The sequence below is a fragment of the Cyrtonyx montezumae genome, unplaced genomic scaffold (assembly GCF_038088225.1).
Source record: "Cyrtonyx montezumae isolate F1298 unplaced genomic scaffold, pur_monq_1.0 scaffold_3, whole genome shotgun sequence".
NCBI classification, from domain to species: Eukaryota; Metazoa; Chordata; class Aves; order Galliformes; family Odontophoridae; genus Cyrtonyx; species Cyrtonyx montezumae.
The window spans coordinates 53,221,281-53,242,462 of record NW_027072034.1 but is presented as its reverse complement, the minus strand read 5'-3'; the positions used below and the strand labels follow the sequence as shown (position 1 = coordinate 53,242,462).

Sequence of the window (21,182 nt, the reverse complement as noted above, 5' to 3'; positions counted from 1 at the left end):
CCTGTAGCATTGCCTGAGGTTGTTGCAGACAAAGTGCAGGACCTGGCACTTGGCCTTGCTGAACTTCATCCCCTAGGCCTCAGCCCTGTGACCCAGCCTGTCCAGGTTCCTTGCTATCCTCAGGCAGATTGACACATCCTCCCAACTTGGTGTCATCTGCAAACTCAATGAGGGTGCACTCAATGCCCTCATCCAGGTCATCAATAAAGATATCGAAGAGAACAGGCCCCAGTACTGAACCCTGGGGAACATCACTTGTGACCGGCCGTCAGCTGGATTTAACTCCATTCACCACCACTCTCTGGGCCCAGCCTTCCAGCCAGTTCCTTACCCAGCAAACAGTACACCTGTCCAAGCCACGGGCCACCAGCTTCTCCAAAATACTGAGAGACAGTGTCAAAGACTTTGCTGAAGTCAAGACAGACCACATCAACAGCCTTTTCCTCATCACCAGGCGGGTCACTAGATCATATAACAAACTACTAACAGCACTGTAATAGAAAGGGACCAACACTCCAGGCCAAACCCCACAGGTGTCAATTCTCCATCCCACACTACTCAATATTACTGATGACGTAAACAGAATTATAAAATCGCTAATACATTTTTTGTACATGGCACACAAGCAAACGGGATGATAAACAATGAGACCATAATAGAGTAATCTCTATCATCTGATAAACCTGGCACAATAAAGCGCACGCTAACACAGCCAAATATCAGGTCATTCAACTATAAAAAAAAAAAAGGGCGCTCAGAAAATTTTCCTGTGTATTTGGAAATAGAACAGGAAGAATGCTTCTTCTGGAAAAGCATTTGAACACAAACGCCACAATTGCACGCTTCCAGCAAGAACAAATCTCAGGGTCATCATCATCTTAGAAGAAACATATTTTATGAGCAGAATTGGTAAAAAATTCATTAATTAGAGCTTCTTACATCTAGGAAAAACAATTAAGCAGAAACAAAAATACCATCCATGTGAATTAGTCTCCTGGAGAGCGCTATATACTTTATTAAATATCTGAACCAATTGTAAGACTAGCCACGTGATACAGCAGCAGAGACCACATGCTTCTGAGACAGTCTACTTGTTCTGGTGTCTTCAACTGTTGTTTATCTCACATACATACAGAAAAGGAACAAAGATATCTTTTTCAGACTGCTATTTCTACTCTATTCTTCAGATTTGGAGCCTGTCAGAAGAGAAAAATACCCAGGAAGTCAACAGGCAAGTACTGTACAAACTGTATTTATAACTGGCATTTTCAAAGAAGCAATCATTGCCAATGTAGCACGTAAACAAAATCATAAAACACAGACATGATCTGCCATCACCCTGCAACTTTTGAGGAGAGGTGCTGTTTCCCAACCATGACATAAAATGGTCCTTTTCAGTTTTGAAGCACTAGGTTATAAACATTCTAAACATTACTAACATTACTTCATGCTAAGAGATTTTAAGCTGCAGACCTCAAGAACAGAAACAATACATCTCAAATGTGTATGCTTTGCTAAATTTTGGCTAGTTATGAACAAAAACACTTCTTGGTTGTTTGAAATAGCACACAAAGCTAAGAAGACCAGCTGATGTCTCTCCCAACTATACAGAGCTACGTTCTCAATTAAAAACTAATGCCCAGACAGAGAAACCATCCTTGAACATGACTCTGAAAATGCAGATGGGAAAGATTAATAAGTTCAGTAACACTGCTCTTCATACCAGGTGAGAAAGGAGGATACCAAATGCATACCCAGAACACCAGGTGGTATTTCCGTAGTCCCGGGAACAACTCACTGAAAGAGGTTGGGAATTTTATCTTCCAACACACAAGAAGCTAAATGAGAGCACTGTTATGATTTCACACTGGAAATTCAAGCAGAGCGCAGACAAAAATATAGACAAAAGTCAAAGATAAACAGAGATGAAATTCTAAATTTAGTAAGCTTGAAACAAAATGAGAAATAACGGGGTAAAAACACCTACTACCAGCTATGTATAGAAAATAACACTGGCAAGCCCTCATCATCAAGAAACAAAGCCAAAAAAAGCATCACAACAAAGAGTTGTTTTAAGAGTCAAATCATGCCAGAGAAAGAGCAGTAAATACAGCTCATCTCTTACTCAGGTTGCTTTAATTTAAATTATTCAAATAAACAAATGTTGATATATCTACACTGTCTTCCTCCAAAACACAAACTCCAGTTTTTTAGTCTACTTTAGAAGCTCCCTCAACTCCACTTTTACAAACTGATATTCCTTTCTCCTTTCATTATCAAATACTTGGACTTTTAAACTTGTTTTCTGTCTCCGATGACATAAGAGTAGCAGGGAAACCAACGAAATATATTACACACAACTTATGTAAGCAGTTTTAACTGTAATTTTAGGTTGTGTTAACTTCTGTGGCTTCCTTCTAAATCAAGTCCTACAGCTAACCAGAGAAAAACATGAGGTTTGTGAATTCCAAAGGGTTTCCACAAAATATCTCACTTTCCTCGAGGAGGAATTGGGCTCAAAGCTTAAAGGACTGCTAAGAACCTTCATCCTCCAGCTCTAGTAACATTTGGAACTTCCTTGGAAACTGTGCTCTTCCTTTACTGCAGGGATCACAAAAATCTCAAGGGTTTTTAGCACATTTTGGAAGACAGAGGGGATGAAGCTGAAACCAAGACGTACATATCTCCTTCTCCAACAAAAGAGTTAGAGACAGCAATTCACATATCTAAAACTGCAGACAAAAATTGAAAAACTTAATGAAAAAAAAGTTTAAATGAAGTGCTCTTTGATCTGTTAGACTAGAGTAATGTAATACATTTCACAACTTCAGTTCTTGCTGGGGGATAAAATGAAAAAAGCAGTTACACTTGGAACATCCCACTTAACTAAGAAATGTACAAATGTTCAAATCATGAGTTCTCATTCCCTGTACCATCCCTATGCTTGTTTTCTGCCAGAGATACACAAATATCTCTGGCTTCTGTCATTTACAAGGCTCATACTTTCCGCCAGGCTACTGGCAGATGCCAAATAGGTTCTGCTACCTTCACTCATTATAAGTACTGGAAGGGAAGCAAAGTGGCATCCTCTGCATTCATTCTACCTATGACTTTAAAATAGGGAAGTATGTATACTATAGTGCACTTCAGACTTCAAGCAACTCAAGAGTACAACAGTGCAAGACTTCTGTTAGAAAAGTACAATTTAAAGTTAGCCTACTCCTTCTGACTCCCTTTATGTGCTTATGTTCTATGCAGAACTCTACACTAAAGAGAATTATTCAAAGTCTGCACTCCTAACACCCTTACAGAAGTTCTCTCTCAAAAGAACAAAACTCAGAAAACGTACTGCTTGATTTAATGCAAGTTAAAGCATGGTACAATAGCTAAGCCAGATATTAAGCTGAAAGCATTTTTGTCTCGGTTTCAGCTGGGATAGAGTTGCTTTTCTCCATCGAGTCTGGTATGATGCTTTGTTTTGGCTTTAGGAGAGAAACAACACTGATAACACATTAATGCTGTAGCTGTTAAGCAGTGCTGCAAAGAGCCAAGGATGTTTCAGCTTCTCACACTGCCCTGCCAACGAGAGGGCTGGAGGGCACAGAACCAGGACCCAACCTGGCCAGAGGGATATTCCACGTCATATGGTGTCATGCAGAAAAACTATAAAACCAAGGGGAGTTTCATGTAATACTTAACTAGAAAGCACAAACTAAGCACACAAACTACACAAACACACTACCACTACCATCAAGCATAACTTAAGGCTTCTGTGTTTGAGGTATTTTAACAGCATCAAAATTTACCTTTCAATTATAAGCTGTTTCTTCATAATTGCTTAAAAAGCTTAGCCAAACTTACAACTAGTTTTCAATGTACCAACTGCCTATCACAACCAGGTGGTTCTGTAGAGAACCTCCACAAAGCCTTCCTGCCTTAAACATGCTCTGTCCCAATTCAGCTCACACAAGCCATCTGCACATTCAAACAATCACCAAGAAGGTACAGTTTCAGTCTCTCTGAAATCAGGTAAGCCTAAGCTGTCACAAGAAGAGGAAGACGATCTTCCTTGCATTCATCCTAATGAATTCCTCCTAACCACATCACCACACAGTAAGCCACAACAAGAAATCACTCTGGCTGAAAAGTAACTAGGGGAAAGGAAGGCAAATTATTTTTGTTTTTATCTGAATCACACACTGTATGAACACTAACAATGGCACAAGAGGCAGGTAGAATAGAATATATATACCCTTGGACAGAATCAACTCTAAGCATTACAGCAAATCTATAATGAAAGAGAGCTAAGATAGAAGGAAGAAGAAGGAACAGTGCATGGATAATTACAGCTAGCATTTATTTATCTATAGGAGCAATGAAGGCTCACACATATAAAACCAGAGATGAGTCCTGACAATGCAGAAACGTCATGAAGACTGAAACATTCTTAAGTGTAATGGCTAACAGGAAACAGCACACAGAGAAAGCTGATTAGGATACAATAAATTCCAGGAATGTCAGCTCATAAACAGTACAAGTTCAGTCATGAAAGAAATATTAACTAGCCAGAGCAAATCTGGGCTAAGTGTGAGAAGTTTAAGAAGGTAAAGGAAAAAAAACCTGCATTTGTCCCAAGCATTATGATAAAGCCACTGCAAGGAACAACAGAAAATGGCACTCAGGTGACAGTGAGTCAGGAAAATTGATTTAGCAGTAAAGCTTGGAATAACTGGACCGCAACTACATACCTGCTGCAGCGCTAACACTGTTGTAGGGTGCAAGACGTACACAATACACAGAATCAAGAAAAACTTGCATCTGTTGACCAAGAAAATGGCCAGAGTTATGAAACTGTAAACAAGTGTGCACAATTAAAATATTATCTGTAGATATGTATAAAAAAAAATAAAAAAGGACTTGACAGAACTGGGTCCTCCATAAATGTCAAAGTCTCACTGCCTGTTAGCAAAAGAAATTTTCACATAACAACTCTGTGAGAAAGACAGACACATGCTCCCTAAACTGGTCAAGGGCTCCATTTGCCATTTTTCACCTGCACAATTTGGTATTTTCAGAGTAAACTAGATTCTACTCTAATTTAATCTGCATCAAACCAAGCTTCCTTCGAACTAAGTCATCTGCATGGACAGTAGTCAACTAAGGCACCAGGAAGAAAAAAATTCCCACACTTTTTTGTTGCAGAAGTTCTATGATGTTTCACAAGAAGCCAAAGAGAAGACTGAAGGTTTGAAAGCAGATATACAGAACTGAATTCTGCCTGTCTCATTCACACATGTTGAAGAAATCTGTTTTTTTTCCCCTCCCCCCCACACATTAACCTCTTCATCTTCTCATTTCTTTGGCTATTGAGATACGTGAGAAAAACAGAGAAGACTGAAGAAGCACAAGAGCAACATATGCTGACCTAAGCTGAGTCTGTAACAACTGAACACCTAACACAAACCTGCAGAAATGCTACCACAGAAGCCACTTTTAAAGGAACTGCATATGTGTCCTAATTTTTCACCATTAAAACAGACACAAGCCTTTTAATTTAGAGTGAGGTGAGAAGTAATACACTAAAGTTTGGAAAACGCAAAGGTTGAGAGTGAAAAAAAATCTATAAATGTTATTAATGGATTAATAAATCCAATCAGTGTGGGAGTTAGACTGATGCATTTGCAGAATTAAGTCCAAAGATAAAATACTGAATGGCAATCCAATTCAATCAGCCTTCCAAATTGAAGGATGGAGTCAGGAAGAACAGTTGATAATTAAGTGGAAGAAGCAGTGCTTAATGGTAAATGTATCTACACATTCCCAGATTTCCCATCTTCACATAGAGGGATCTTCTAAAATCACCTAAAGCTCAAGTGAGAACTTCCCCCTTACATTGTAAAACGTTTAAACCATTCACGACCTTTGCACTTTTTCCAAGACTCACTGCATCATTTGCTTTTCACACCACCCAATTTTCAAGGAACTTCCCTGAGCGACCTGATAATTCAAATGAAAAATGAATGACAGAAGCACCTTTAAGAATCAAGCTTCGAGTTTTACTGAAGCACCACAAACCACAATCCCTGATGAAATCATGCATACTATAGATGGGGAACGTAATACTCCTATTCAGATTCTATTTATGTCTTAATTTGGAGGCAAGCAGCATGAGAAATTAACCTTTTCACTTGCATTTATCGAGCAGCTGAGAAGAAATCAGGAACCTCGTATTTACAAATTCAGCAATGAAAAAAACAACCACAAATTATATGCACCCTGTGACAAGTTGCTCTCTGCAAATGAGACACTTCCAAGCAAGGATGTCTGCCCAAACTACCCAGTGAACCTCACCTGTTTTGGGAAACCAAACATCAGCTACCCAGCAGTGTGACAGAGAAAAAGGGAAAAGAAAGTCCAAAGAAAGACACACTTGAAAACAATCAGGCACTACGAATTCACAGAAGTAACACTGCCAAGGAAAAGCAGCATCAGAAATACAGAATGGATCAAACAGAAGATAAAATCTTACCATGAAGAAGGTAACACTAGACCATGCAGGCAAGTAAAATCTAATGACAAAAAATTAAACCAAAAACTTCTCCTACCTTAGCAAAAGAAAGCAATCTCATTATGCTTCAGATATCTTAATAGAATAAAACATTTCCATAGGTTATGAAAGAAACATGGAAGTCTTTTTCATACCTACTGCACCACTCCCCAGAGATACACCCTCAAAATTCATTTCTTCATCTTTGCTATGGATGAAAAAATTTGCAACTGAACTGTTCAAACTTTAATATGTTTGTTAAGGCTTTTTCTTCCTGTTTTTGATGCAGAAATTCTGAGAAAAAGATAAGAAAGAATAGCTGCATACAACTGTAATTCAGTAGTTAAATACTGTACAAAGATAAAATCATATCTGAAACAACATTTTGACCATAGAATAATGGAAAGCAGAACTAAGGAGTTTTAATTAACTGTTGGTGTGAGTGACTATTTTGAATCATTTTCAGACTTACTGGGAGTTGCATGGGCTCATCAACATTAAAATGCTTGAGCTGCATTTTGGGTATAGTAGTGTGAGAACGTTCTGTGTTCTTAGAAGTATGACGCAGCTCTCACAGCAGAGGCTTTGCTTCTCTGCTCTCAACCATCAGACACCTGCTGCTGCACTACGTAATGTACACAGCTTCCACAACACTCCAGTCTTCATGTGTGATACATACACTTAAGTAAATATGCTGCATTTAAGTAGCTCATCAAGAACTGAGCACAACTTTGATTCTAAAAATGTTTTATCATCTTCTACTACCCTCGCCTTTGCCCAAATATCCCAGAAAGCCATCAGAGACCTGAAGCCATTGGCTTTGTAAATACTGAATTTTCTACAGTAGCATAGTTTCAAAAACAACTTCCAGAAGTACAAAAACAACTCTATGTCAAATTGATTTGGACTAATACTTGCCAACAACAACACAAAACTAACATGCTGGTCATTCGCTGTTGTTACTGAGCTGCCTCCAGACAGCACATCCAGAAGTTGCTTCTGGTTCTGTGGGAGCTCCACAAAACCAAAGAAACCTGACACTGCTAACTTACCTGGAGAGAAAAGCAAAAGAAGTCTGTGCATCTCCTTGAAAACATCTCATCGTACATGTTCATGTGCACAAAAGCAGTCCGAATAAAACACTTGGGATTTTGAGGTCTCACTGTGATTAATAAAGCACTGACTGGAAGACAGGCCAAGGAAGAGCAGTCCAAAGCTGGAGCCCAAAGTAACAGCACACAACAAAGCTTTCACCTCCAAGCTCCGGAGAGTTCACGTCACTATTTCCAGTATTTTTTACAAATGATCACTGCTAAAGGATTCAGGAAAATGCACAAAAGGGAAAGGTCTGAAATCAATAACCAATTAACGTTCTGTTTCAAATGTTAAAGAAATATACATCTCCTAGCAAAGAAAAGTAGTTTGAGCTTTTGGCTGATTGAAATTGTGGTCTCTCATCCCCTATTCACCTTAAAATAATGTATGCAGATCCCCTTTCCTTATTGAAGATTCAAATTCACGGATTTGTGTTGAATCTTATTATAAAACATACTGAAGTACTTCATTGCTTCACAGAAGAAAAAATTAAGCACCAAAAGATCAAAGGCTTGTTCACTGAGATGCCAGCGTACTTTGACAAGAATGTTCAATCCCATATTAAGTTAGAAAAACAAAGACTTACTCCCCTCACTAGCAAAGACACTCCTCTCCAACCAAAAAAGCCAGTCTGGTAACAGAGGGATCCTACTTGGCTTGTACCTCTGGTCTGCTCGTTGTGAAACACATTTCTTAACCATCTTTTCCACTTCAGAGTGCTAGAGCTAAGACCACTCGACCACACAGTAACACCTTTGTCTCTTCCCATATCTATTCCCACTGAAACAAGGCAAAAAGTCAACCATTTAAGTCAAGCATTTAAGTGTCTTGTGGATTGAGACCTATGGAATCCATAATGCACATTTCTATATCATTTCATGTTGCCATTTAGCTGTTTCTTGTTTAAAAAAAGCCTCTTCCTGGAAAAGTTTCTACTACTTTGGCTATTTTTTATAGAAGCTTAATAGAAAACCCTGAAATACCCACTATGACGTTTTCATTATTTTCAAGTGAGGGGTCTGGAGCACAGGCTTTAGGAGGAATGGCTGAGGGTGATGGGATTGTTCAGTCTGGAAAAGAGGAGGCTCAAGGAAGACCTCATGGCTCTCTGTAGCTACCTGAAGGGAAGCTGTAGTGAGCTGGGGGGTCGGCCTCTTCTCTCATGTAACTAGTGACAGGATGAGAGGGAATGACTTCAAGTTGCACCAAGGGAGATTTAGACTGGACATTAGGAAATATGCTTTTCTGAAAGAGCAATCAGGCCCTGAAATGGGCTGCCCAGGGAGGTGGTGGAGTCACTGACCCTGGAGGTATCCAAGGAACGTTTAGATGTTGAGGGATATGGTTTAGTTGGGAATATTGGTTAGAGGTACACAGTTGGACTGGATGATCTTGTAGGTCTTTTCCAACCCTGGTGACTCTATGATCCTAGGATTGAACATGGCTTCTACTTCAAAAGAAAAACATATAACATAGAAAATTTGCTATAAATTATAAAAGTTCTATCTAGGAAATCTTCTGTAGTTTGTAGCAGAGAGGAGGAGAAGACACGAGTCAACACTAAGGAGTTGTGTGTTCGTGTCTTGTCTTTTACATATTCTTGAATCTCAGCTTGAAAAAAAGCCTGGAAAAAGAGTTTCTTTGAGAACTTTCTACTCACAGATGTACAGCTTTAAGAAATGATGCAATTTGGAATTCCCCTACTATGAGTAAATTCATGGCTAAATGCTAACTGCCAGACAGTATTATTTGCTAAATGTCCAGGAAGGTTAAGCTTACCAGAAAAAAAAAAAAAAACATGGAAGGAAGTAACATTTCTGTGTTGGCATTTTCATGTGTTAGGAAAGCTACATCACAAAATGAGATTACATACTGTTTGGTAAACAGATCAAGGATGCTACAAATAAAAGTATCCCACAGTAACATTCCTGGTATTTATGTATCACTGCTAAAACAGTCTACATCTTAACCTTGTGAAAAAAGTTGAAAGCGGCAGCATTCAAAACATGACTAAGTTTTAAGTCAGAAGAGAATTAGGCATCTGTTTTAGAGGTGTAGTAACAGAGAAGTTAAGCAACAGAAGTTAATCAAACTCACAACTGATAACGTTTTAAGAAAATCATAGAGCAACAAGATACACGTACAGTTATATACATATATTAATCATTATTCCTGGCATTCTAATCTTTATTTGGAAACACATCAACAGCTGGCGATCAAAAAGCTTTGATGACCATCAGATGGACTTTAACTCTCAAATGAGATGAGATGAATGTGTTCACACAGAAAGAAAATACCAGAAAGTTAATAACAGAAAATGTAAAAGGAACTGTGTGCTGGTAAACTTCCAAAATAGAGAAGAAGGGAAAAAAATGCAGGAATTGAAGGAAAGAAAGAAAATGTTTTACACTGTCATAAATGTCCACTGTGAGATTATATTTACATCTCTCCTCTTGTCTAGTGTAGGTAAAGTTATTTAAGTGAGGTTACAGGTGAGCCCTAGTACTTTTGTTTTTATCACTCTTCCCAAAGCAGATGCCCTGCACACAAAGCGTTCAGCACACAAGGGGTCTGAAGTAACACTGGAATGCAAAACAAATGCAACAACTGATTTGAGGGAGCAAAGTCACTGCTGTAGGGTTCCAGCCACTACCTGTATTCAAGACTTCAAACAAGATCTAAGTCAAAACACGGTTTTGTCAGGAAGCACAGGGAGAATCTTCGCTAACCACATTCCCAAGTCATGCTACAGCCTTGAGCACAGCAGAACTCTGTTACAAGACAGTCAATACAACAGAACTGTTTTTAAGAAAATAGCTCAACTCATTATGAAACTATAAATCACTATAACTGTAAGAACTTTCAGATGGCTCTCCAGTAATAAGAGAACAAAAAGTAGATTTAATATATGAAAGAAGCTGCTGCATTTTTATAAAGCATGAATTCAAACTTTCCAGGTCATTTGTACAAAAACATGCGTCTTGTTTAAGGCAAGCATACACTTACAAAGATATTCTTCTCATCCCTTGACACTGTCTGAAAACAACAACAACAACAACAGACAAAAAAAACCAACCATTTCTTTTAACTATCACTCTGTACCACCGAAGTTTACCAAAGTGCTCTTTCTAAACACAACCAACTACCTGGCTATCCACTAATCAAAAGACATTGGCTGCTACTGGATGTTGTGGAAGAACCACCTGTTAGGTGCTCAAAAGAGGAGCAGAACGAAGACAGACCACATCCACATCCAATGAATACTAGCACCTAGGAAATAATGTCCTAAAGGACACAAAAGTCTTCACACACAGCTTCCCAAGTGAGCAGAAAGCCCAGCAAAGTTTCTTGTATCCGGAGATGAACACTGAACACAGGTCTCTGGCAAACTCTGGGGTAAGCAAGAGCACTGGTTTGATGAAGCAATGTTCGTGCTTCTAAGGAAATTAATTACAGATAACAGTGTGTGTTAGGGGATGCTGGGGGTTTTATATGTTTTGCTTTAATGGTGCTTTAAGGAAAAAAACAGTAAGGGACAAACTGCAGACATTCACAGATGAGGCCAACCTGCTCAGAATGCTATCAAAATATACCCACAGTCGTTGTATCTATTAGCATATACAAAATAGCATCTCTGAAACGTAATAATACCACTACTGGTAGATAAAGCACTGCCCAAAACAACAGTACTTATTTCAAGTACCTGAAATAAGCTCAGAACAAATTTCTAAACTGGAAAGGACAAATATTTCCAACAGAACTTAAGTATATCAATATTATCAATACATAGCTGAAAGAAACATTACTTCAGTTCCATTCGAAAATAAATTGTTCACACACACAAGTAACTGAACTCCTCCTGATATAACTTCATTCATATGAGAAAAGTCCTAAACTAATTTCTGTTTCAAATGTAAGATGATTTTGAACAAAGATACTACAGGTACCTTTGTTTTCTTACATGCCTAGGTATTAATTCACTATTTTTGTTTGCTGAGTATCATTTGCAAGAATTCCAGCATACAAAGTAAAACAGATAAACCTAGAGATGTGCATTTAGAATAGAGAAGTAGATTAATGCAGCTATTCTGAATACAAATGCATCACAACGTGGGAGAGAAAATATATTAGAGCGATTGTGTTCTACAGATAAACAGCATGCAGCTTTGCTACCACTGTCCTTATTGATTACCACCTCCAGATGTAGTCTTCCTGTCAATTAATTCAATGGGTGGAAGAATCATCACAAGGGCAAATTCAGTATGACATGAAATAACACCCTGAAAAGATTAAGACAGAGGCTACACAGAAGAAGTACCATTAAGAAAATCTACACAAAAGGAGAGCAGAAAAGTACAGAAGATACTGAAGAGAGGAAAAGTTACTATGATAGTCTTGTTTATTTTTATCTGTATTTCCCCCTCCAAAAAAAATCATGCTGATGCATGAGTTTCTTCCACTGCAGCTTTACGGTTATGGGTTTCATTTTTTTTTTTTGTTCAAATCTATTACTAAGCATCAGTGTAGTCCACAGGATTGCAACAGTGCAATCAATGCATGTATTCTACATTCTTCCCCAAATTTCTTGAAATTCACTGTTGTACTCTGTTGGTTCAGGGAGTAAACATTACTTCAACTCAGAATCAAAACCATTACGCTAAAAAACAAAAAAAAAAATAAAACTCAAATTCACGTGACAGATTTTGTTGAAACAAAAGTGTTACTTGCTTAGGAACATTTATGGAGGGGAGTCCAGCCAGCATCTCAAAGCAGAACCTTAGAAGATCAAGAATAAAGTTAGCTGCCCAGAGATTTCAGCCACCCCCTAGTATTCCTTACTAGAGACACCCTTTGAATTCTATCATCAGTATGAGCTAATTCTCCAGAAACCCATCACTAAGCCTCATAACAGCTTTAACATCCATTTGCTGGGCATTTGAGAAGTCTGCTGGAAAACACAAAACTACCTGGTCTGTCTGTCTGCCATAACAAGTGTTGCAACAGTGTATTTAATATCCAATTCAACAGCTTTCCAAAAAATAGAGGCTCCTGTTCTGCAAGTAGGTCAGCAAAAGTGGGCCTTGTGCTGGCCCTGAGCCCGTGACTTCAAAGAGTCTCCATGCTGATAGCAATGTCCAACGATACGAATATAACTGTGGAGCTGTGAGTATAAATCCAGTTGTATAGACAGCGCACAAATAGCACACGAAGCCTACTCTTTAATGTTTTAATTAGAATATTTCCTCTTTTCTTCCTTCAAAGTTCCCTTTCTATACAGTTGACGTACACCAGCAAAGTACTTAGCCTCTGAAGGAGCAACCTGAAAATTAAGTATGGCACCTTCAAGCCCCTCTCAACACTTCTGCCTGTCTCCATGAGAGGAGACTCGGATGAAAGGAATCATTTCCCAAGGCCATACATACAGTATACAAACAATGCCCCACCAAGTGTGCCGGCACACGCTAATGGGGCCACGACTAACGCACAAAAACCCGACAACTCATCCTCCTAGCTAAACGCCAGGTTTGTCTTGAAGACAATAAGAGAGACTGCGTCCAACCCGCACCTCGGACAGGGGAGACGGTGGTATTTCCCAAAAATAAACCGCAGCACGGAGCCCTGAGCCGTGAGTTCGAGGAGCAGCGGAGCAAACCGGAGGAAGAACGCACAAAAAGCCACCGCCGTTTTTCGCGCATCCAAGCCGGCTCGCTGAAAGCCGGGCCTAGAGGAGTGGCCTACGCGTTAATCATGTTTACAGCGGGCGTGAATGAGCCGGGGCCGGCGTTTTTCACTGAGGCTGTCGGAAAAGCGCCTCGCCGGGGCCTGACTGCCAGGCGTCGCCCGGGCCTACGCGGCTCCAATCACTCCACCTCAGTAATGGCGTTCGGTGCGGAGGGAAACGAGCGGCAGGGGTGCAGCTCCGCGGGGAGCCGCCGGGCCCCGCTCGCCCGGGGGAGGCCGGGAGGGGCCCCCGAGGCGGCGGGGCGGGGAGCGCTTCCCCCCGCCGGCAGCCGGCGAGAGAGAGAGGATGAGGAGCCGTCAGCCATTTTCCCTCGCCCTCCAAAACACCGCCCGCCGTCCGTTATCTCCCCCCCGCGCCGCTCGCCCCCGCCGAGTCCCGTCCCCTGTGGGGAGGTGGGGGTTGGTGGGGGAGGGAGAGCGCCCGGTCCGTCCGCGCCCGCAGCCCTCCGCCTCGGCCTCGCAGCCTCGGCCTTCCCCAGCCCCGCCCGGGCCCGGAGCTCCGCCACTCACCCCCGCACGGCGTCCCCTCGTCCCGCGGCCCGGAGCGCTGCCGGCTGCTGCCGAAGGAGCGCGGCCGGGGGCTGCCTCATGCCCGGTACGGTCTCATGGCAGGCCCCGCGCTCCGGGCGTGCGGCCCGCCGGCTGAGGGGGCGGCTCCGCTTCCCCGCTCCTGGCGCGCCGCGACGGGCGGAGGAAAGGACGGAGAGGGAAAGAAGCCTCCGCAGCCGCTCGCGCTTCGGATCCTGGCCCCGGCCGCTCCGCTCTCCGCACCGCCGAGGCGTTTTTCCTGCGTCACCAGCTCCTGCCCGGCGGCGGCCCTGCGCTCCGGCTCCGGCTGGGGCTTGGCTGGGGCCTGCGCGCTCCGCCCCGTCCGGGCAAGCGGGCGCTCGAGGGGGAGGGGGCGCACACGCAGCCGGGGCCTGCGGCCTGCGGGGCTGGGCTGAGTGCGGGGGCAGGGAGGGAGGAAGGAAGGCGGCGGCGGAGGGGCCGGGCCGGGCCGAGCGGCGGAGCGCTGCGCGCTGACGGCTCCGTACGCGGGGGAGGGGGTGGGAGGGGGAGGGCGCGAGGCGAGACGCGGCGGCGACGGCGCCCGAGTCTCGCGGGGCCCTGGCCAAGATGGCGGCGCGGGACCCGGCCTAGCGCGGCGCTCAGGACTCCACCGTACCGCCCCCGCGCCCCGCGCCTGTCACTCACACCGCCCGCCCCCAGCACTGCGCGCTGGCGGCTTCACGTCCGCTGGGCTCCGGCGGTCTCCATTGTGACCGGCGGGCGGACCGCGCGAGACCCGGATGATGACGTCACGCGGCCGCTCGCTAGCTCGCTCGTTCTCAGTAGCCGTTCCCCGGCGCTGCTGCCGCAGGGCCGGCACCTGGCGGGCGGTGTGAGCGCTGGCGAAAGGCAGCGAGCTCTGCGTGCTCTACGGAGCCGTTAGGGAGACGAAACCTTTAAGCGTGACCCGCTGTGACACGTCACAATTTCGGCGAGCGCGGGGAGCTTGCTCTCTGAGCACCTGGAGCCCTGCTTGATTTTATCTGGTGCATTTCGTATTGCAAGGCCGAAGTCTCATTGTAACGACGTCGTTCAAGAGTTTCAGTGCAGGAAGTAAAGGATGGAGTCTCCGGCTGAAAAGGCAGGAGGAATTTAGGTCGCGGGGCTGGAATTTGCTCAGAGGCTGGGTAGCGGCGCTCCGTGTGCAGCGCTTATCTGCTGGACCTCACCGTGACAAAGACCAAAACACGGCTGCTCGTTGTGAGGGAGTGTCTGCTTTAAAAAGCCAGAGCTCAGAGCTAGCGGGCCTGTTATTTCCTATTTTAACCAAGTTAGAGTTAGTAGGGTTTTGCTAGTCACCGGGATTATCTGGGAAGAAAATCTGAAGTACATCTTCGTGGTAACCGCTCAGACAAAATGATGCAGCTGCTGTACAAATGCAACAGTTAGCATGTTAGAAGAGGGCTTGTGTGTGCCCAACTCACCAACAATAAACACAAGACATAACTGGTGAAAATCTGTGTCAGTGTAAGCCTGTTGTGTTCAGTTTAGAAATATATGTAATCACAGAAATAGCAGCCCTTTCATCTTGGTGATTTTCATACTAGAACCGTATTATTGTGGCCTCCTTGCTCCTTTTTTGGGTGCCTTGATAATTACTTTGGGCTTTCCCTCATATTTCCAATTTATCCATTGTGTTCTCCTGGGAAATGCTTAAAATTATCCATGAAGCTCCTGACTGATGGCTGACAGAGGGATGGCTGCACCTCCAGTGCTTTCAGTTGTATGTTTGACAAGTCTCAATTCTTACAAAATAAATTGCTGTGCTTACTGATTTTCCTTTATTTTTACCGTGTTAAGTAGTTCCCTTTTAATGACACACCAAATACTGCGTGCCTTCTCACTGTTACGGCTTTTTTGGCAGAGCCAAATAATGCCACGTCAGTGGAGTTTTATAACATGGGCAATTGTCCACCAATAAATTGACTGTCTGTTCACATAAAAGTCAACAAAAAGAATAGAAGCAATACTGATGCAACTTGTAGCAAGTATTCCCTCTTGCAGGGTTCTTAGAGCCAATTCAAGGAGTGGAAGTTTTGTTTAATTTAACTGAAAACTTAGGTCTGAAACAAACTGAGAACTAGTTGCTCATCAGCTTCCTGGGACCACGGTGGTATTCTTCTTTTAGATGTGACTTTTTGAACAGTTTGCATAACTGTAATACTTAATATAATGAGACAGAAATGTGTTTGGTGGGAAGAACAAAACTATGCATGAATATTATTTCACGTTTATTCTCTTGCTTTTATATTCGACCTCCATTCTGTTGTAAAATTATATTCTAAAGAATGTTGACAAAGCAGCATTTGCTTGTAGCCGTGCTAATCAAAGGTCATGGCAGGCTGAAGTAGCCAGCTGTTTATAGCACCAAATAAAAGATATTGGGATGGCAGTGGCATTCTGTGGCTGCTAAATGGCCGCACAGTGCTCCTAGCCTCTGGCTCCCAAACCAAAACGCCTGCCTGCTACTGCTTGTACCACTCCAAAGGGATCGCCTCAGCTCAGCTTGTATGACACTGTTCGGCCTTTTGGCCTCTGGAAAGTATTCTTTTTTCTTTTTTTTTCCTTCTGGTGCTGCAAATGTATGTTACCACTTTATCTCCGTGGAGCAACTATGGAAACAAAAAGATATGCGTGAGAGGAAACTGCTGATTAAAGAGTATCCATGGCATGAAGGCAGAAATCAGTAGGCATGAGCTAAACTCCCCAGTTGTTCTCAGATAGGTGTCCACGCAGAGAACTATGACAGAAAAATGTATTCTTTGGTAGGCATTCTGCTTGCTTTCCCTTTGTGCACAACCTTTGCTATGATTAGAAATGCTTTCACAACATTCTTAAGGAAAACTTGGGGAACTGAAATGTTTCCCTGCAGGCTTTCCAGCTCTGTTATTGCAGCCAACCTTATCAAATAAAAAGTGAAACCAGTCACGAGCAAGCTGATGGTGCTAATCATTAACTAACCCAAAGAAATTAAAATGAAAACAGAGAAGGACTGAGTCAGAATTTAGAAAATCTCTGTGCTAATAGTTGCATTTGTTCCTTGTTCTTAAACTCTGATTAATGCTGTGCTGCTCCACAGACAAAACACACGAAATTGCTCAAGCATAGCTTATGCTAGGAGCATAAAAGAACAATACGTTTAAGAGAAAGCAGATTTTTACCACAGAACAAAAAAATATCTTTTATTTCTTCTGGTTCAGCCCCCTTAGGTGCTGCAGTATTTAATATCAACTGAAATTCAGAAAACAGCATAGGCAGTGCAGCAAAGAAGGAAATAAAATGCTACTTGAAAACCAAAGAACTCACTGCTTGGATGTTAAGATTTGTTTAAGGAGTCGCATCAAGGATCAATCTTGCAACAATTTCAGTATTTCTGGACCCAACCCAACGAGTTACTTAAGCCCAGAAGTAGCACTGTTGGTTTATGTAATTTTTCATTGACTTATTTAAGCCTGTGTGCAAGTGCAGGTAAGGACAATAATGGCTCACTCTTGCCCAAGTCTTTGGTTTAAGCAGCATGTATATTGTACAGATTATGGAAATAATGATGTGCAGGTGTACGTATTGCACATACAAATTAACATTCAAAATTAGGAAAAAAAAAGAAAATTTGTATAGAATCAAGAAGCTGTAAAAACTGTTCTGAAGTTACACTATATCTCATTTCTCTTGCATATAAAGGTCAAGTTTGGATATTTCCTTTTAGTTTCTACTGAGGTGACTGTTGCAATTACTGTTCCTAACATCAATATACAACTTTCTTCATGCTCACAACTTTTCATCTTTCTACTCTTGATTTCTGGTTGTGTGACATGTTAACAACCATGTTGCAATGAGCTTAATGTCACATTCATTCAAGTTAAACCCTGTTTGTGCTTTTATGATCACAAAAGAATGCACACTTAGGTAAAAATCACAGATACTTGGTAAGAAAAAGATTTGGTAAGGAGCCTTAATCTCTTAAGCTGAAGGAAGAATGGTGCTCATTAAAAATGGTCCTTATGATAAGAAAAATATGGTGTCCAAGAGAGTGGCCAAGCAGTGGCACAGGCTGCCCAGGGAGGTGGTGCAGTCACTGTCCCTGGAGGTTTTCCAGAGCCGTGTGGATGTGGCACTGAGGTTTGTGGTCAGTGAACATGGTGTGATGGGTTGAGTGTTGGTCTAGGTGATCTTAAAGATATTTTCCAACCTCAGTGATTCTATGATTTATCATTTTATATTTTTCTGTTATCCATTTAGTAGTTAAAATGAGGGTTAATGAACGGCATAAACAGGAACTCAGTGTGCTTATGAAATGCTGAGAAGATATCACAGAGACAGGTTGTGAAAACTTCTGTTTGTAGACCCCTAAATGCATCTCGTCCATTGTTTGGAAAGAGAGTAATTCAGCAGACTTCATTTTTCCTGCTGAGTTGGTTCCTATCCGAACTGACCTCAGATAAACCATGTGGTGTCCATGTGAAAAGTATCAGTCTCATAGGATTTGGACAGAGTTCAGCAAGTTGATGTGACAACCATATGGTCCTCTTCATCCACATGAACCTGAAAGAAGTCTGACTTCCTTCCAGCCTGTTGAGTAGAGTAAGGGAAGATGGGAACCATTCTTAAAACTCGCCAATGTTATTCCTAAACTTGCTGGATGAGAACACTGCCAACAAATGATCAAGAATTTTGTAGATTCACAAACTACTGCAATTTCCTCACTTTTTTGGAATGTTTCTGCACAGTTTGTCATTGCATCAGTATGAACTTTAGGGGGGCTGCTGTTCACAAAATGACATCCCTGGAATATTATGTCATGTTCATTTTCAGTTATATAGGCTTTCTGAGAACAAGGGTTGCCATGTGAGCAGAACTGAAGAAGCTTGTTTTCCTACATTAGCATCTTACAACCTTCCAGCCCTAAGCTCCTTCCAGCTTTTAATTACACCCTTACCATGCTAAAGTGCCTGCTTTAGGTTAAATATGCTAGGCTAGCTGGGACCTTCATTGTCTCACTGCAAGCAGGCTATATAATAGCCAAATCCTACTTGCCTTCTTTTGTGTTTCTCTGTCCCCTTGCTAACAGTCTTGCAAAAAATTGTAGGAATTAACTTCTCTCTGAAAGCCTTTGTCCTGTGTTCAGAGTTTATTGAAATTGTCTGAAAGGGAAGCTGGTAGGCAGGAGGACAGAGAAGCAATAGGATCATGTGATACCAGTGTCATAAAGAAATCATTAGGAGTTTCAAAATAGGCCAGTCCAATAGGAGGAAGGCTACTATCTCATGTTTGGAAGAGAAAAAAAAGAAAGCAGAGGTGTGATCTGTATCAGAGACAAACAACTGAAAAAGGTTATTAAAGAGTAATCCACAAAATTTGAAACAAACACACAAACATTATTTAAACCAAAACACAGCTCATTTCACATCTTGTTTCAATAGTTTTATCCAAGCTTTACAAAACAGCTTGTCAGCAAAGCTTATGTCTGAAAATAAGTACACGCAGGAAGTCTGTAATTTTATAAAGTCGGTTATCTTTTCCTTTCTTGGAATTAAAGGGTTTTTTGTTTTATTTTTTCAGTTCAAAGAGGAATTTAACAGCGTGGCATGCAGAGCTGTAGGAGTTTGTAACCTTCATTTACGTGTTTGTCTCCATTCTTCTCTTCTTTGTCAGAAGTTTTTCTTGGTGGTCTATGTCTTATTGTCAGTTATCTACAGAAATAATTGCCATTGTAAAAAAATCCTTTATAACATCATTTTTTGTCTCTCATTCATGAAACTGTGACAGTAAGGAAATTTCAGTTTACATTGTGGATTTGTAAAGACTGCAGTTGTTTTGTTATTCAATTATTTCACTGTGCAGGTCTTTTCATGACATAACACAGATTAGCTTTATGCCATATTGTAAGTCGTGTAGCTCTATAGCATTTCTGGGAGATTACATGCCTTTAAAATATGTGATAAATATGAAGTGTCTTCTCCTAGAGCTTCTGTACTACCAGCGTTTTTCACCTGGGAGGTGAATGGAAGCTACGGTGCTGTTTGAGCAATATTGCTGTCCTTGTAGCCAGAACAGTATCAGGCTGTCAGCAAGCCAGAACTTGTAAGGAGTGGTAGTATCTTTTATTAGATCTAAAAATGGGCTTGTATGCATCCAAGCTCATCTGTTTTACTAGAGATATCACTTGGTCTATTGAAACAAAACATAAGTAGATCCTTTGTCATCCGTAGGCAATCTGTTTTTTTTTTCTCAGGGCACTAATCCCTTCCCATTTATTTTTTAATGTTTTAGTTTGAGAAGGTAAATAAAGTACAAGATCTCAGTATATTGAAATAACCTCAAAGAGAGGCCCACAGTTTATGCTGTATACAATAATTTACTTCTGTATATTGCCTTTTGAATATCAAGCTAAACACTCTGTGAATGTCCCAATTGATTTGTCACTACTTCTATCTTTTGCGCTGCTCCCAATTTCAAATTGAGACTAAACTGACAAATCTGATACCAACAGCTTACTGTTCTACTGGAAGTCTTAACTATTGTAGTTCTGCTTTTGAACTTACTACTGGTTACTTCATAAGTTAAGACGAGGGTCAGACTTTTGACTCTTCTTGTTTGCCTTTTCCTGTGTTTGTACTTTTACATGCAAGTGTAATACTACGCCTTTAGGGGTCACAGATTAAAATCCCTAAGGACTGAAAGCTCTTTATGGTTCATCTTTAATAGAATAACCAAAACCAAACAAAAAATGAACAATAAAAACAACAAAGTATTTTCAGCTTCCTAGAGACAAAGCTACTTCTTCATTTTCTGATATGATGGAAAAATCTTATGTCATTCACATTTTTGTGTTTTTTTTTTCCCCCTGCTAACTAACATTTCCAGTAGAACCATGAAAAGCCCTCAGTTCTTAGGGATTTGAATTTCTGACTATACAGCATTACAAAAGACCAATTCCTTGCTATTCTCAGGTGAAAAGCCTGACTGATGTGCCTAGGTTAATTCCATCAGTAGTATTCATTTCACCCAGCAATGGCAGACTTCAAAGTTTTTCTTGAACCTTACTTCAAGGAATGTTAGTAGTATCAAAAACACATGTTAGAAAGACTGCATGTGATGGCTGTTTAGTACAGATCTAACCCCTACATAGTAGTCTAAACCCATCACAAGTCTCTTTCTACTTCAAAGTAAAATTAGGCTCTGAACATGTTGACCAATAGTTTACCCATGGGGAAGGTGGACATCCCCTGAGCATGACCCACCTCATTCC

General features: G+C 41.5%; 2 protein-coding genes across 4 annotated transcripts in view; both read right to left on the bottom strand.

Moving 5' to 3' along the window:
- USP9X (ubiquitin specific peptidase 9 X-linked) overlaps positions 1-14,647 on the bottom strand; it is a 97,465-nt gene extending 82,818 nt beyond the window's left edge. The window contains exon 1 of one of the 3 annotated variants that reach the window (XM_065741575.1): positions 14,579-14,647. The gene's annotated coding sequence lies outside the window, so the exon portion shown is untranslated. Of the gene's footprint in view, positions 1-13,894; positions 14,295-14,578 lie in introns of those variants that run through there. The other 2 variants (XM_065741576.1, XM_065741574.1) reach the window with 2 other exon arrangements.
- LOC136051405 (proline-rich protein 2-like) overlaps positions 13,971-21,182 on the bottom strand; it is a 46,925-nt gene continuing 39,713 nt past the window's right edge. Inside the window, exons 2-3 of the mRNA XM_065740848.1 lie at positions 14,579-14,801; positions 13,971-14,491 (exon numbers count right to left, since the gene is read on the bottom strand). Of these exons, the coding sequence (XP_065596920.1) occupies positions 13,971-14,491; positions 14,579-14,801 (744 nt within the window). The remainder of the gene's footprint in view (positions 14,492-14,578; positions 14,802-21,182) is intronic.